At 40.0% G+C, this 16,402-nt stretch overlaps 1 protein-coding gene across 2 annotated transcripts in view; it reads right to left on the bottom strand.

Annotated features, from left to right (window-relative positions):
- The window catches only part of ZCCHC17 (zinc finger CCHC-type containing 17), a 55,267-nt gene that overhangs the window by 16,091 nt on the left and 22,774 nt on the right, over positions 1 to 16,402 (bottom strand). For both annotated transcript variants that reach the window (XM_065879865.1, XM_065879860.1), the window contains exons 4-7: positions 13,114 to 13,214; positions 11,363 to 11,454; positions 4,724 to 4,824; positions 2,548 to 2,693 (exon numbers count right to left, since the gene is read on the bottom strand). In XM_065879865.1, coding sequence (XP_065735937.1) covers positions 2,548 to 2,693; positions 4,724 to 4,824; positions 11,363 to 11,454; positions 13,114 to 13,214 — 440 coding nt within the window. The remainder of the gene's footprint in view (positions 1 to 2,547; positions 2,694 to 4,723; positions 4,825 to 11,362; positions 11,455 to 13,113; positions 13,215 to 16,402) is intronic.

The following is a 16,402-nucleotide window of genomic DNA, read 5'->3' as shown; positions in this document are numbered from 1 at the left end:
GTCAAATAGGCAGTTGAATATCTAAATTTGAAGTTCCAGAGAAAATGTTAGAGACAGAATTACAGACTTGGAGAATTACAGACTTGGATTTAAAAAATGATACATATACTTAATTGGGGGATTATTAGCATATAAATGGTATTCAAAACCACTGGACAGGATGGGATCACTTAGGGAGAAGGTAGTTAGAGAAGAGAAGGGAGTAATAAAAACAGACACAGCCTCAAGCAGTCCACATTCAGAATTAAAGCAGAGGGCAAAAAATCATATTAATGAAGAGAATCGAGCAGTGAGATAAAGGTGCTTTTTCAAAAAAATCAGATGCCCAGATGTGAACTTGGTACTCAAGAGGTAGAAGGCAAATATGTAGTTTTAAAATCTCCCTAGGCTAATTCAATAGTCTGAATATAAGTGAGAGAGGGAAGCAGGTGAAATGCAGAGTAGTAGTGGGAGTGGGAGGAAGGAACAGAATTGGGATATTATAAGGTACCATGGACAGGACTTGGTGACTGACTAGGCATGGGATAGTAAGGAGAAGAAAATTAATTACATATTGTTTCTTTCTTGGGAGACTGAGAGGTTACTTCTGTCATTAAAACTAGTAATACAAGGTAGAAGGATAGAAACAAGGTTTTTGGTTGTTCAAGGAGCACAACGATCCTACTTTGAGCCCAAAGTTATATAGCTGGTAAGTAGCACAGAAGGGCCTCAACCTATGTCTGATTGACTCCAAGCCAAAGTCTGAAGTACCAGTGGGATATTACTTAGTGATGTGAAAGTGGTCAGGGCAGCTGAAGTCTTAGGAGGGATGTGATCACCCAGGGAAAGAATATACAGATCGATATATTATTATCCATATACTGGGGGCAATTCTTAATAATGGTACCATGGACCTTCCTCCTCATCTAAAAAATGAAGATAATACTGAATTTGTAGATAATGCCCACTGAGGGCAAGGACCTTATCACAATTTTTATATTCCTAGGTTTGCAATGCCTGGAATAAAATGACCACTCAATAAAAGTTTGCCAAAGCTTTGAAAAAACAAAACAAAACCAAAAAAAACCCCAAAAGTTAATAACCAGCCACAATTAGAAAATCACTACACTAGGGACTTCCCTAGCAGTCCAGTGGTTAAGACTGCCTTCCAATGCAGGGTGCACAGGTTCAATCCCTGGTCGGGGAACTAAGGTCCCACATGCTGTGGTGTGTGGCCAAAAAAAAAAAAAGAAAAACACTATACTACATGAGAACAACTATTTCTGACCAAACTATAGCATAGTTTTTTTTCATTTCCTCTCTATGTTGTATGCTACAAATGCACTGTTTTTTTCCTGCACCACAATAATGTCTGTTTTGTTTTTTTTTCTTTGTGGTACGCGGGCCTCTCACTGTTGTGGCCTCTCCCGTTGCGGAGCGCAGGCTCAGTGGCCATGGCTCACGGGCCCAGCCGCTCCGCGGCATGTGGGATCTTCCCGGACCGAGGCACGAACCCATGTCCCCTGCATCGGCAGGCGGACTCTCAACCACTGCGCCACCAGGGAAGCCCTAATGTCTGTTTTATGAATTGTTTTGCTAGAAGTAGTAGATGGAAGATACAACTCAGTGAGACAGGCACTCTTATCCTCTGCTGGGTGTAAAGTAAGTGCTTTCTGGAAAGACAATTTGATAACATGTATCAAGAGTCTTAAAGCCCTAACTCAGTAATCTTACTTAGGAATTTATCTGAAGAAAGCAGTAAGAGATATGGCCAAAGATTTAGGTTGGAAGTAATCAAAAATATCCCACAATAGAAAAATTATTAAATAAACCATCATATAGCCATAGGGTAGAATATCATATGGTGCTCTTACATCAAGTTTTTGAAGAACACTTAAGGATACTAGAAAATGCTTTTGATAAATATAAATTTATATATTTTATTCTTTTGGCTGCGTTGGGTCTTCGTTGCTGCATGCAGGTTTTCTCTAGTTGTGGCGAGTGGGGGCTACTCTTCATTGTGGTGCGCGGGCTTCTCATTGCAGTGGCTTCTCTTGTTGCGGAGCACAGGCTCTAGGTACACAGGCTTCAGTAGTTGCAGCACGCGGGCTCAGTAGTTGTAGCGCACGGGCTTAGTTGCTCCGCGGCATGTGGGATCTTCCCAGGCCAGGGCTCGAATCTGTGTCCCCTGCATTGGCAGGTGGATTCTTAACCACTGCGCTACCAGGGAAGCCCTACTTTTGATAAATATAATGAAAAAAGTAGGATATAAACTATACCTAGTATGACCATGCTTGTGTGTTTGTTTATATGTAAACACATACATATATGAAAATTATATATACACTTCCCTAGAAAATTATATATATATTTATATTATATGTATGTATATATTTACCTAGAAAAAATATTAGAATATACCAGAACTACTATAAGAGTCTCACTGGGTGGAAAGATTACAAGAGATCCTAATGTTCTTTATGTTTTTCAGTATTTCTAAAATTTCTGCAGAAAGTATATTTTTATTTTAAAACTCAATATGATAAATAAAATAAAGACAGCACTCACCTTCTTTCTTTTTCTAGAAGAATTTCTCGTGGGGTCAGGCTTTTCAAACTCTGCTGCCTTTGCCTCTTCCTTCTCCTCTTCCTCATCAGGTATCAGAGAGTACTTGGTCCCACCTGGCTGCATGAAACAATCCTTTGCAAAGTGGCCTGCAGAAGAGAAGTAGAAAAGGTAGGGAGGGAAGAGGCAGTCTCTCACCTTAGCAGGTGGATCTTCCCTAGAAGTTCCTGAAGGGCTGGCTCGTTCAGGAGGTACTAATGAGTTCATTCAGAGCAGCTGTTGCCTTCAGAGCAGATTTTCTGTCACCTCAAGATGGCATTGCTCACTTAAACAGAGCCAGACAAGCATCTGGTCCTAGAGCTGTGGGAAACACTGGCACCGCTTTTTTTTTTTTTGCTGCGGTACGCGGGCCTCTCACTGTTGTGGCCTCTCCCGTTGCAGAGCACAGGCTCCGGATGCGCAGGCTCAGCGGCCATGGCTCACGAGCCCAGCCACTCCGCAGCATGTGGGATCTTCCCGGACCCGGGCACGAACCCGTGTCCCCTGCATCGGCAGGCGGACTCTCAACCACTGCGCCACCAGGGAAGCCCTGGCACCGCTTTGGAAATGGCAAAGGACGTGAGGACACAGGCTTGTGCTGCCCTCCATTAGCAACTGGGCTCAGGAATTTTTAAAGGTCTATTTGGAACTTATTCCTGACAATGAAAGGCTGCTCCAGAGAGCGTAATACTTAGCAGAGGGAGCCGAGTGGCAGGCCAAGCCCCAAAGGAAGACAGCTCTTAGGCAGCAAGCAGGAAGGCAGCATTCAGATTCAAGCTAACACACAGAAAGACAGCAGTCACCTAGGGGCACTCAACATTCACAGACTGTCAGGTCTGGCAAGGGCCTGAGAGATCATCAAATCCAACACTGCATTTGCAGAGGACATGAAGGCCCAGAGTAGAGAAGTACCTCAAGGTCACACAGACAGCAGCAGAGCTAAAACTTACCCCAGGTCTCATACCTCCCTGCCCTGTGCTCTTTCTGCTGCATCAAAACCAACCACCTTTGGCCTGCCTGGGCCAAATTCCATCTCTCATTATTCTTCTCTGCCTCATGTAACACCTGGTGGACACAAGTTGAAGGTAAGAGAACCCCACCCTCCCTGAGCCTACACTGCTATTAAGCGGCCCTTTAACAGATGCTACACAGCTGGTTTTGTCTGAGCTCTTTGTAGACCCTCTCTCAGGGGCACAAAGAATTTGATGAAGTCATCAAAAAGCTATGTGTAAACTACTTTGCAACTCGGAGTCCAGAAGCGGGATGGTGCCTGGAAGGAGAATACAGCATAGAGTTTTCCAAATATCTATGCTGGAAATGGTCCCACAATACTCATGAGGAAGTATTCTTTCTATTTTATTTTTCCCTTCCTCCCTCTACATTAATGATAAATTGGGGCTTAAACCCCACGACCTGAACCAGGGCACAAATCTGCTACCACTCATTGTAGAAAAGTCAAGAGAGTTGGGTAGGTGAAAGGCTAGGGAGAAGGGGTGACAAATTGAGGTCACTCTGAAAACGAGAAGCTGGCAATACCTCTCATTATAGCTCCAACAAGGGAAGTCAGGCTGAAAGAGCTCTTTAATATTTGAGTAGGACTGAAGGAAACTTGAAGAAACAAAGCTAAAAGGAAGTGACTAGCCTGTATTCTTTATTACTAAAAAGATACTGTATTCAGAACTCTGAAGTTATAGAGATAAAGGTAATAAGCAAGAAAGAGCTTGACTTGGATCCTTAAGGAATATATTTCCAAGTCACTTAAATTTTGCAGCAGAACAATAATCATCCTTAGAGATAAAAATTTAGAGTGTTAATTTAGAGTGTTAATCATAATCCAACACTCTTACCCCTCCTGGCGTAGTACATGGGGACCTTGCCCAGGCAGGGCATCACCCGTAGAGAGAGGGGAGTAGTGGTGGTGGTGTAGTATCTGGCAGGGTCAGCATTCAGAAAAGGAAACAGAAAAAGCAACAAGCCATGAACTCTGATGTGAGTCTAGTAGGAACAGCAGATGAGCAGGTGAGGCCAGCATTTGGCTAAAAACCACAGTGAGCTAACTCACACCAGGGGGCTTCCCGCATCCCGTAAAGGGTCCACCCACAAGGAGAGAAAAACTGAAACGACAGGGACTTCGCCTTACCTTTACAGCCACACTTCTTGCAGGTAGTGTTCAGGACAGCCTCGAGGGTGATCTTCTGCCCAGTGTAATCCTGGAAGGACCGCCTCCGCCTCTCTTCTTGCCTGTAATGAAATGATACTGACTGTTGGCCCTTTTAAGAGATATGGCCAGAGATACTACAAGTTAATACTCCATGTTGTTTTTTTGTTTTGTTTTGTCAGGTAGAAGGGAGAAAGGAAAAGCACTGGGCATAAGGAAACAGGCAGTGAAAGAAATGACATGAAATGACAAATTTTTTTCATTCAGGACAAGGCTCTGAATTAATAATTATGAATGAGACTAGATTCCATCTCACTGATGCACAGGGGATGAATATATAATTACTCACCTTGCTAAGCCCCCTGCAATCCTTACAAGGTCACTCCTGGGTTTAAAAGACCTTCAAAAACTTCTTAGAAAATCAAGTCCAAGCTCCTTGGTATTCCAGGCCTTTCACAGTCTGTCTCTAACTTACTTTCCCAGCCTCATCTTGTACAATATGCTCAAGGCAAACCAGACTATTTTACCTTCCCCAGATGGTTCACTGCTTTTGCTCAGGCAGCTCCCTCTTTCTGAAATGCTCCGCTTCCCCTCTTTACTCCCACTTCACCACCTAACTACACCCAAACATTTCAAGGCTCAGCTCAGTTACTGCACCTCCTTCTAACCAGTTATCTTCCCTGAGCCCCTCAGCCAGAATTAATCTCTGCTCACATTCGCGTAACACTTTTTAAAAATTCTAAACATTTGACCAAAGTATAAAATACATACAGAAAAGTGTTCACAAGTATACAGCTTCACTGATTTTTACAATTTGAAATATCCCAGTAACCAGTACTCAGATAAAGATGCAGAATATCACCAGCACCTCCGAAGCCCCTCTAGTCACGGTGCTTCCCCCAAGGGTAGCTACTACTCTAGTTTCTAACAGCATAGATTAGTTTTACCTATTTTTGTAAATTATATCAACAGAATCAGAGCATGGGCCCTTCTGTGTCTGGCTCCTTTCGCTACTTTGTGAGATCCAACGAACTGTTGTGTGTAGTTGTGGATCAACTATTCTCATTGCTGCAAAGTATTTTGCTGTTGATGGGTATGTGAGTAATTTCCATCATGAAAGTGCTTCTGTGAACTTTCTAGCACACGTCTTTTGGTGAACATATATATATGTATATGCATTCCTTTGGGAAATGCCTAGTTCCACGTAGGAGGGGAACTACTGGGTTGTAGGGCATCTGCCTTAGTAGACACTGCCAGACAGTGTGTTTACCAATTACACTCCTACCAGAAGAGCCAAAGTACCCTAGTTGTCATAGCTCTTAGTTTTTACCTTTACTATAACACACAGTACCTGCACAGAGTACTCTTAGAAAATGTTTAATTGAAGAGTATCACTCCTGATCATTCTTTCTTTGAGACTCTAACTGTATCCTATACACATGTCAATCCTAGCACATATCACACCACAGAGTTGTTTCTTCTCTAGATCGTGGGCCTGTTTAAAAAATATCTTACTTGTGTTTGTTTCCTTAGCACCTCAGCCCAAGGTTTGGCAAGCAACAGCATCAATAAATGCTTGTTGGGGCTTCCCCGGTGGCACAGTGGTTAAGAATCTGCCTGCCAATGCCGGGGACATGGGTTCGATCCCTGGTCCGGGAAGATCCCACATGCCGCAGAGCAGCTAAGTCCAAGCGCCACAACTATTGAGCCTGTGCTCTAGAGCCCGTGAGCCACAACTACTGAAGCCCACATGCCTAGAGCCTGTGCTCCACAACAAGAGAAGCCATGACAATGAGAAGCCCACGCACCACAATGAAGAGCAGCCCCCGCTCACCGCAACTAGAGAAAGCCCACGCGCAGCAACGAAGACCCAATGCAGCCATAAATAAATAAATAAAATATATTTTTAAAAATTAAAAAAAGAAAGCTTGGTGAAATTTCTTTGTTCTTCATCCAAAATATTTTTCTTTACCTGAATGTCTTTAACTTTGACCTCTGACTTCACCTAAGATTTTCCAACCAGGTCTCTGTAGAGTCCAGCAAAACCAGAAATATTCTGCCAGAAGAGCCACATTACCCAGAGAAATGCAGGATAACAATATCAAAGCAAAACAGAGCTACTCACTTCACAAATTTCAGCCAACAGTTTCATGGGATATGTGGGCTCAAGAGAAAAAAGAGAGGATAAAGATACTCCATATTCTGTCCCATTCATTCTTTAAAGTTCAGCTCAAATTTCGTATCTTCTATAAACTCTACCACAAGCAGAGTTAAATACTCACTTTATTTTACTGATTTGTTTACATTTTGCCTCACCCTCTGTACCACAACCAGGACTTGAATAGTAAAGTCTATGTCACGTTCTTCTCTAAATCTGAGCAGAGAGCACACCATCTAGCATAGTGTTGTCCAAAGAATGTGAAGATGGACAGTTCTATAAATTTATGTCTGTACTGCTGACTATTTATGTCTGACTTTATGTCTATGGCTAATGAGCACTTCAAATGTGGTTAGTGATTGAGGAACTGGATACCAAATTTTATTTACTTTTTTTAAAAAATAAATTTATTTATTTTATTTATTTTGTCTGCCACTGTCATTGTCATTGGCAGGCGGATTCTTAACCACTGCGCCACCAGGGAAGCCCCCAAATTTTATTTACTTTTAATTACTTTACATTTAAATAGCCTATGTGACTAGTGGCTTCCCAGTTGGGACAGACCAGAAAAGCATATGGTTTAAGTTCTGAAAATGTCTGTTCAAATCCCTAGCTTTTGCCCTAGAAGAATCTTAGTCAAATGACAGGAGGTCTACTGTCTGGTATGGGTCATGCGAGAGGGTCAGTTCAAAGGGTGAAGCTTGAATAACAAAAACCAAGGCAAGGAGAGTGGAGAAGTAAATGTGAGTGAGTTACTTAACAACAGGCATAAAGTTTTAGTTAAGGAAGATGAGTGAGTTCTGGAGATCTAATGTACAACATTGTATGTATAGTCAACAATACTATTATACACTTAAATATTTCTTAAGAGGGTAGATCTCACGTTAAATGTTCTCACCACAATAAAATAAAATTAAACAAACAAACGAACAGAAAACCCCACCAAGGCAGGATCTTGGGGACATAACTTGAACAGTCATGAAAACTCCATTGTTTTCGGATGTCCTTATTTGTAGAACTGAGTTTCAAGTGACTATGAGTTGCAGCTTAATCAAACCCTCACTATAATGAATTCCAATACACTGCAGATTCAAAAATACTATAAGCCAAATCATACCTCCCACCTAACGCCCAATTCCACAAATGTGTCACTCACCACCTGTCTCCCTTTCTGTCCTTATTGCCATCATGCTAGTTTAGGCTTCATTACATTTCACCTAAACAGTAATAATTCATTTACTGGTCTCCCTGCCTCTAATCCATCCAGCACACATAGTTGGATTAATCTTTCTTTTTTTTTTTTAAGTTTAATAAGTGGCAAGCACCAGTGCTAGTACAATGATATGAGTAAATACATTAAAATGATAGGACATGGTAGATAGTCTACCAGTGGAAAGAGATATATAAATGGACAATTACAGTGTGGCGAAACATAAATGCTCTTTCTAAAGACTATACTACGCCGGCTAAACCTAACTGGACACTGCATTTAACCCCTTTCCATTTGCAGATTCACTTATTAGATGACCTCGTCAATACTTTGGAGCCTGAGGGAATGAAATATAAGACAGCTAGATTTTGATGAAAAATGAAAGGTAGTTGACAAACTCTGTGTAGCTGTGTAGCATGAAGATACTGAGCCTAACAGGGTGAGGCCAGAGAATGGGGTACCTGGAGAGAATAATCTGCTCAGGAGTCTCTCCCACTCACAGGCTTTAAAAATCATTCATATTCTTTGACTGCTATTCAAAGCTGTTCACAATCTGACCCCAATGTATCTTTCAAGCCCTACATTCTAGCACCTGACCATACCCTCTTCTTTCCTTAAACAAGACTCCTGAATTGCCATGTGCTTTCCTGCCTCATTCCTTTCCTCAGACTATTTCTTCTGCCTGGAATACTATTCTTTCCCCTGCTGCCTGACAAAGTCTTATCCATTCTTCAAGACCTAGCTCAATTGCCACGTCTTCTCTGACCATCAGGGCCTAATATCAACTCTTCCTCTTCAAGCTAATTCCTAGAATCCTTCCTTTAAAACACTCTTTTAACATTTATTACATGTTGTCTTAAAATTAAAGTTATTTGCATAATTACACTAGGCAGTAAGGTCCTTAGGCAGAAACCTTGGTATTGCCATTATACCTCACATAGAATATGAGCCCAGTAAATATTTGTTGAATAATGAGTAAATGGATGCACTAACTTAACGACTACTATACATTAGGCACTATGGGAGATAAGATGTGGCCTCTGCCTCATGGGTTTTATATATCCTTTCAAAAGAAAGGGTATGATAATCTCAGATATTAGAGGAAAAACAAAGAAATATTTTAAAACAATAACTACAAGTAGCCACTATGTGTTAAGTTTCTACTATAGATTAGACAATTAGGCTCTTTATAAACAAGATTTTATTTAAATCATACCATCATTTCTAAGATGTAGGTGTCATTACCTCCATTTTGAAGAAGCTGAGGTTCAAAGAGGCTAGCTAATCTGCTCAGGGTGGTATACTAGCTTGTGGCAGAACTAGGACTCTTTCTGATTCAAGTCTAACTCTAAAACCTGTCATCATTCCACTATGCCATGCTTCTTTCCTAGATGCAGTCTAGAAATAGTTTACAACAGAAGTTACTGTTCGGTCACTTAGTCATTACTAGAAGTAGTCCATACATAAAGACACATTCATCATAAAACCAGGGGGTCCTTTCCCTTCCCCTCCCTTGTTATGAGAAAGAGAAGTAGCTCTTTTATCTTACTTGTTTTATATTTTATCCTTATAAAGGTGGCTTTGGGAAATTTCACTGCTTTTAATGAGTCTGTATAGACAGGATTCTTTGGAGCAGAAGTAATTTATTACAATGCAATCAGTAAATGCCAGACTTAAATAACATTTCTGAGCTCAGAGTTATAAAAGATTTCTAATGTAAATGGAAAGTGTTATATAACCACAGGCAAATTATCACCAAGCATCAAGCTAAAACTAAGAAAATAAAGTAAAATGGAGATAACACCCACTTTGCAGGTTGTTATGAGAATTAGATGCACTGATGTACACAAACCACCTGGCATAATGCCTGGCACATAGTATGTATTCAATAAATATCATTTCCCTTCCTTTTAGGTAAATTTCCTTCATATCCAAAATGATTTTGCTCAGAACTATAAACCTAAGGGTTTCCAAACATTGTGCCGCCAAGATCCCACTCAAACAACATTTCTTATTTTTAAAAAAATAATAACATGATGGCCATTAAGAGCATCCAATTAGCATGAGATAAAGAATGTGATATTTTATCATCAGAAGCAGTGAAATAATGTCATGGTTAACCTGAGGATAAATGTATGATTTTTTAGTTGGCTTTCTGAAATACTTGAAACAGTTCATAAACCCCCAAGACTCCTTCAAGGGATATTAGCGACCTAGGAACCCCTGGTTAGAAACCACTGGCATATACAGGTATCCCCTTGTTTTATTGAGCTTCACAGATATTGCGATTTCTACAATTTGAAGGTCTGTGGCAACCCTGCGTTGAGCAAGTCTACTGGCACTATTTTTCCAACAGTATTTGCTCACTTTATGTCTCTGTATCAAATTTGGTAATTTTGCAATATTTCACACTTTTTCATTATTATTATTATTATATTTGTTATGGTGATCTCTGATCAGAGATCTTTGATGTTACTACTGTCATTGTTTGAGCATTTTTTAAGCAATGAAGTATTTTTTAATTAAGGTACATACACTGTTTTTTAGACATTATGCTATTGCACACTTAATAGACTACAATATAGTGTAAACATTACTTTTATATGCACTGGGAAACCAAAAAATTCATGCGATTTACTTTATTAAGATATTTGCTTTATTGTGATGGTCCAGAACTGAACCCACAGTATCTCCAAAGTATGCCTATATTCAAGAAAGATTTTGAGACAGCAAATTCCCTGTATCACCAGCCAGTATCCTACAGAGAAAATTTTCCATTCATAAATGAAAGGTCAGAAGAGCCAGTGAAAGTAAGGTGCTGTGTTCAGAACACAGCATATCCCAAGATGCAGGAGTCTAAAACCCCACTGGAGTTATTCCTCCTACATGGTCTCTGCCTTTTTTCAGTCCCAGAGCTAGGAGAAAGGCAAATAACAAATATCTCATGATGAATGCTTGTTGGCTAACTGGTTAAAGGTCAGAAGCTGAAAAAGAATAAGGGGAAGGAAATGAAACCATTGACAGTGCACTTCTATGCTAGGAGGTGCATGTTAGCATTTCATCTGAGAACTCTATGCAGTAATGTGTTATCTTTAACACTTTACACCTCTAAAAACCAAAGCTCACAAAGGTCACATAACTCATCAGTATCATAGCCTACAAATAGTAGAGTTCCCAAGTGGGCCTGATTCACTACAGCATTCTGTGGTTTGAGAAGTAGAAGGATTTTAGCCTTTCCAAACATTTTACCTACTCAATGATAACGTTGTTGGGGTCAAGGTCCTTCCCAGTCCCTTGGTTGACAACCTTCATGGAGAGGGATACTTTTATCCTATCATTTTTCATCTGAAAAAAACAAAAGCAAAGTCAGCAAAAGCTCAAAGTACATCATTTAGACTGCTGGTCTAAAATTATCGAAGAATTGAAGTTTTTATCATGTAACAAACACTGAGTTCCTCTTATGGCCAAGGTCCTGTGCTCTGAACATTGCGGGTACTAATAAGCATAACAGGCAGATCCTATGGCAAAAGCATTTTAGGAAATGGTTTTCTTATCATTCTTGACCCTCCTCGGGGGAAAGACAAAAATGGTTGCTCAGAAATCTGGGGCCTGTGGAAGTAACCAGGAAGAAAATAAAAGCTGTTTCTTTTAGATAGTTCAGCATAATAATCTGTTCAGAGATCCATGAGCACGGAATAGGTTTCAGAACATTCCAGTGGACTAGATCTCCTTTTGGACTTCGTCTAAAAGCTTTTTAAACATGAAAACAGGGGCTTCCCTGGTGGCGCAGTAGTTGAGAGTCCGCCTGCCGATGCAGGGGACACGGGTTCGTGCCCCGGTCCGGGAAGATCCCACATGCCGCGGAGCGGCTGGGCCCGTGAGCCATGGACGCTGAGCCTGCGCGTCCGGAGCCTGTGCTCCGCAACGGGAGAGGCCGCAACAGTCAGAGGCCCGCGTACCGCAAAGAAACAAAACAAAACAAAACATGAAAACAATTAAGAGCATCTTTAAATGTGAAGACAGTTGTTAGCCACATTGGTCTTCTTTTGCTTCCTCCAGCATTTGAAGGCCCTCTTCACTTTGGGGTCTTTGTATTAGCTATTCTCTTTGCCTGGAATATTCTTTTCCTAACATTTCACATGACTAGTTCCTTTTCCTTTGGGTCTCAGCTCATATACCATCCCCGCAGAAAGCCCGTTCCTGACCACTTTATCTAAATCTACCTCCACATTGTTTGAACCTATTAGAGCACTTACTATAACTTATAATTATTTTAGCTTGCTTACTTTTTATTTGTCTCCTCCAGTTATAATCTATATAAGTTCCATAACCACTGGAGTCATTTACATCTGATTCTTGTATCCCTCAGACCTAGTACATAATAAGCACTCAAATACTGTCGAATAATATCTCTTTCAGGCCTGTCTCCCCTGCCATTCTCTGGTAAAAGAGCAGGTCTCAGTGTATGTGCACATCTCTCCTGTGGTTTGTCCACACCCGCAGACCCTCAAGTGAGTTGCTGTTAACAGGATCCTCCAGTGCTTTCTCATTTCCCTCACATTGCATGGTGCCAGGTAAAATGGAAAAAATGACTGTAAACTCTATGCCCCTTTTTGCTTTGGTCCAGATTGAAGTCCATCTGGAAGATTTCTACTAAAAGATAGTTTCATAGATTAAGTTTTCTTCTCTCTTTTTGGTTCTTTACTTTTTTGGTATTTTCTTCACACCCACCATGTGGGTGAACTTCAGGGAAGGAAGTTTTATAAACATGTACTTATTGCACCACACTTATTACATACAGTTCACAATGTTCCTTCTGAGTTTGCATGACAGACAGCCCAAAGGTTTAAATTCAAGTCAGATTACAGTGGCAGGGTTCAAAAATAAGATTATCAGCCATGGTTAACAATGCATACACACTCATGAAATATCATCATGAAATACTACGAAAATCCCAGCTTTTCCTAATCCTTTCTAATAAGTTAAAGTTGCACAGAACTTTACCTCTCGTCCAATAAGCTTCACCCACACTTTGTCTCCGACATCTACTATCTCAGAGGGCTTATCCACGCGACAGGATGACATGTGAGTTCGATGGACCAGACCTGAGCACAAGAAGAAGAAATAAAATAAGGCACAGGGCATGTCTGGTATTCATACTCTAAATAACACAGTAAGGAGAAGAGTTGGAGATTCACTGAAAAAGGTTTCATTAATTTAAAAGTGCAAATTAAAACAATTTGAGGACTTCCCTGGTGGCGCAGTGGTTAAGAATCCGCCTGCCACTGCAGGGATCGAACACGGTTTCGATCCCTGGTCCGGGAAGATCCCACATGCCACGGAGCAACTAAGCCTGCATGTCACAACTACTGAAGCCCGCACGTCTAGAGCCCAGGCTCCGCAACAAGAGTAGCCCCTGCTCGCTGCAACTAGAGAAAGCCCACGTGCAGCAACGAAGACCCAACACAGCCAAAAATAAACTTATTCAAAAAAACAATTTGAGATCACTTTTTATACCTAATCAACAAACAAATATTCTTTAAAATAGTGTTTAATGTTAGTACAGATGTAATACAACAACTATATTTATATAATACTGGTAAAAATACAAGTTGGTAAAATTCTTTGAAAACAAAGGGCATGGAGATGTTTATACCTTTGATGCAAGAATATCACCATTGGAATTTTTCCAAAAGAAAAACTCAGTAGAGGCAAAAATCTATGGCATATAAAAATACTTGCAGAAACTAACACACCATTGTAAAGCAATTATACTCCAATAAAGATGTAAAAAAAAAAAATACTTGCAGTATTATTACCTACCAAGGTTAAAAATAAAAATTACGAAACAATCTAAACGACAAATAATTGGAAAACAGCTTGGTAAATTATGATAAATCTTCAAAAAAAGAGTCAACAGGGACTTCCCTGGTGGCGCAGTGGTTAAGAATCCGCCTGCCAATGCCGGGGACAGGGTTCGAGCCCTGGTTCGGGAAGCTCCCACGTGCCGCAGAGCAACTAAGCCCGTGCGCCACAACTACTGAGCCTGTGCTCTAGAGCCCGTGAGCCACAACTACTGAAGTCCGCGCGCCTAGAGCCCGTGCTCCGCAACAACCGAAGCCACCGCAATGAGAAGCCCACGCACTGCAACGAAGAGTAGCCCCTGCTCGCCCCAACTACAGAAAGCCTGCATGCAGCAACGAAGACCCAACGCAGCCAAAGCAAAAAAGAAAGGAGTAAGCAGCCATTTAAATTACAGTTACAGAAAATAATTATGATAAGTGAAAAAAGTAAATATAAACAAGGTGACATTTTTAATCTATTAAATTAGCAAAATATTTAGAAGATAATATCCAATGTTGATATGAGTATATTAAAATAAGAAATATTTCTGAGGCTAATATAAATCTTTAGAAACCATTTAGCAATGGCTATCAAGAGTGATAAAAATATTTAATAAAATTAAATCCTTTTCCTTGTCTGTCCAAGGTCCTTTTCTGGGAGAACCACCTTCCCTACATTCTAAAATAATCTGGTCAGTCCTTGTAATTTGGTTGGAGCTGATCTGACCCCCAGCTGTGAGCACATGACACAGGCGTAGTCAATCAAGTTACTTCATTCCCCAGGCCACAACAATTGATTGGTTCAGGGACAGACACAAGATGCTAGCTAAATCAAATCCACTTTCTCAAGCCTTTTGTCAGGATTATAAACTACAGAAAGTTACCAATGCTCATCTTTACCACCAGGCGGCAAGAGTAAGCCAGAGGGAAGGAAAAGAAGAGGCTGCATAAACAAGCGACCAAAGCCCTGAAGGCATAAACTGAGCACCTGATCCAGCCCCGGTGGAAGGTAAATTTACTCTCCAGCTAAATTAGACAAAACGTTTCTCCTGTATTTTTGTCCCTTGCGACCAAGAGTTCTAATAATTAACTTGACCCATAATCACTTCTGAGACTAAAAAAATAATCTTATACACAGAAAAATCTATATGCACCTAGAAAAGTGATCTATATCAAAATATTCAATGTATTTTTAAGACAGAAAAAAATTAGAAACAACCTAATATCTAGCAATAGGGTAATGGTTAAGTCAACTATGGTACAGCTACTTGGCCCATTAAAAACAATGTTCAAAAGATTATGTAAAAATACATCAATAATTCACTCTTTTGCAAATATTTATTGAGTGCCTACTACGTGCCAAGCATTGTAGGCAACTAGCATTTTCTCATTTAAATAATAAAAATGCTTAACACAAATTCTAAAAATTAGAAAGAAATAATCTAAACTGCTATGGATCGCAGGTTAATGTTTTATTTTCAGATGTTTTAATAATAGAGAAAACTATATTGAGGGAAATGAATATAATAAACAATTATTTTGAATGAAAATAATCCAGTAATCTAAAGAAAAAACTTGACAAGTCAAACAAAGATTTATGTCCAAAAAACCTGCCCTACCTGAAGTTTCCTGAGAGAATTACTAACCTTTATTCTCAGTCTCTCTCTCACACACATGCATACGCAAAGTTGTCAGCACATGCCTGTAACTCAAAATATCTACCCTCTGTGTCTGGAGCTCCTGTGGGAAGCCACTGCTTTCTCTGATCATGGTTATTGGGTCTCTCAGACCTAATTCAGCTGATTCTGGAGGTTGATAGCCTATCTATCGTTCAATACCCCAGGAACCAAAATATTCTATATACATTATATAACCCATGTTTAAAATTTTAGACCATCACATAATCTCTAAATTGGATAAAATTCATGGAGCTGGGCTTTTTTCTTTTTCATGATCATGTAATGAGCACAGTAACCTAAATGGAAAATCCGAAGAGGAAATTCAGATGCCCTACAGGAATGGGCAACGTTTCATTTTGACATTTTTCCGCTACAACTGTCCTCTAATTCTCAAATTCACTTCTTTCCTGAACTGCTAATGGAAGTTGGGAAAGAAATTACTGTTGAACCTAATATAGTTGAGAGAACTTCTTTTATTTTTTTCTCAAACAGGTCTATTTATTGGAGTACCACAAAGAAAGAATGAGTTAACCATTTGTCCTTCTCCCATGTGATCCCAAAGCAGGATATTTTCTAGCCCAGTCATCTCTCTTAGTTAAATATGGCACTTTTGTAAAGCATTAATAATGAAAAACTACAAACAACTTAAAACGATTATGTGGTACATCTGAATAACAGAATAATGCTTTTAAATGTTTACAAAAAGTATTTTAAAAGACAAAGAAATGTTTAACATTCGTTAAGTGTAAAAGCTGCAAAATGTATATATAG

This window comes from Phocoena phocoena, chromosome 1 (genome assembly GCF_963924675.1).
Source record: "Phocoena phocoena chromosome 1, mPhoPho1.1, whole genome shotgun sequence".
In the NCBI taxonomy this organism is placed as follows: domain Eukaryota; kingdom Metazoa; phylum Chordata; class Mammalia; order Artiodactyla; family Phocoenidae; genus Phocoena; species Phocoena phocoena.
This window is presented reverse-complemented; position numbering and strand designations above follow the sequence as displayed.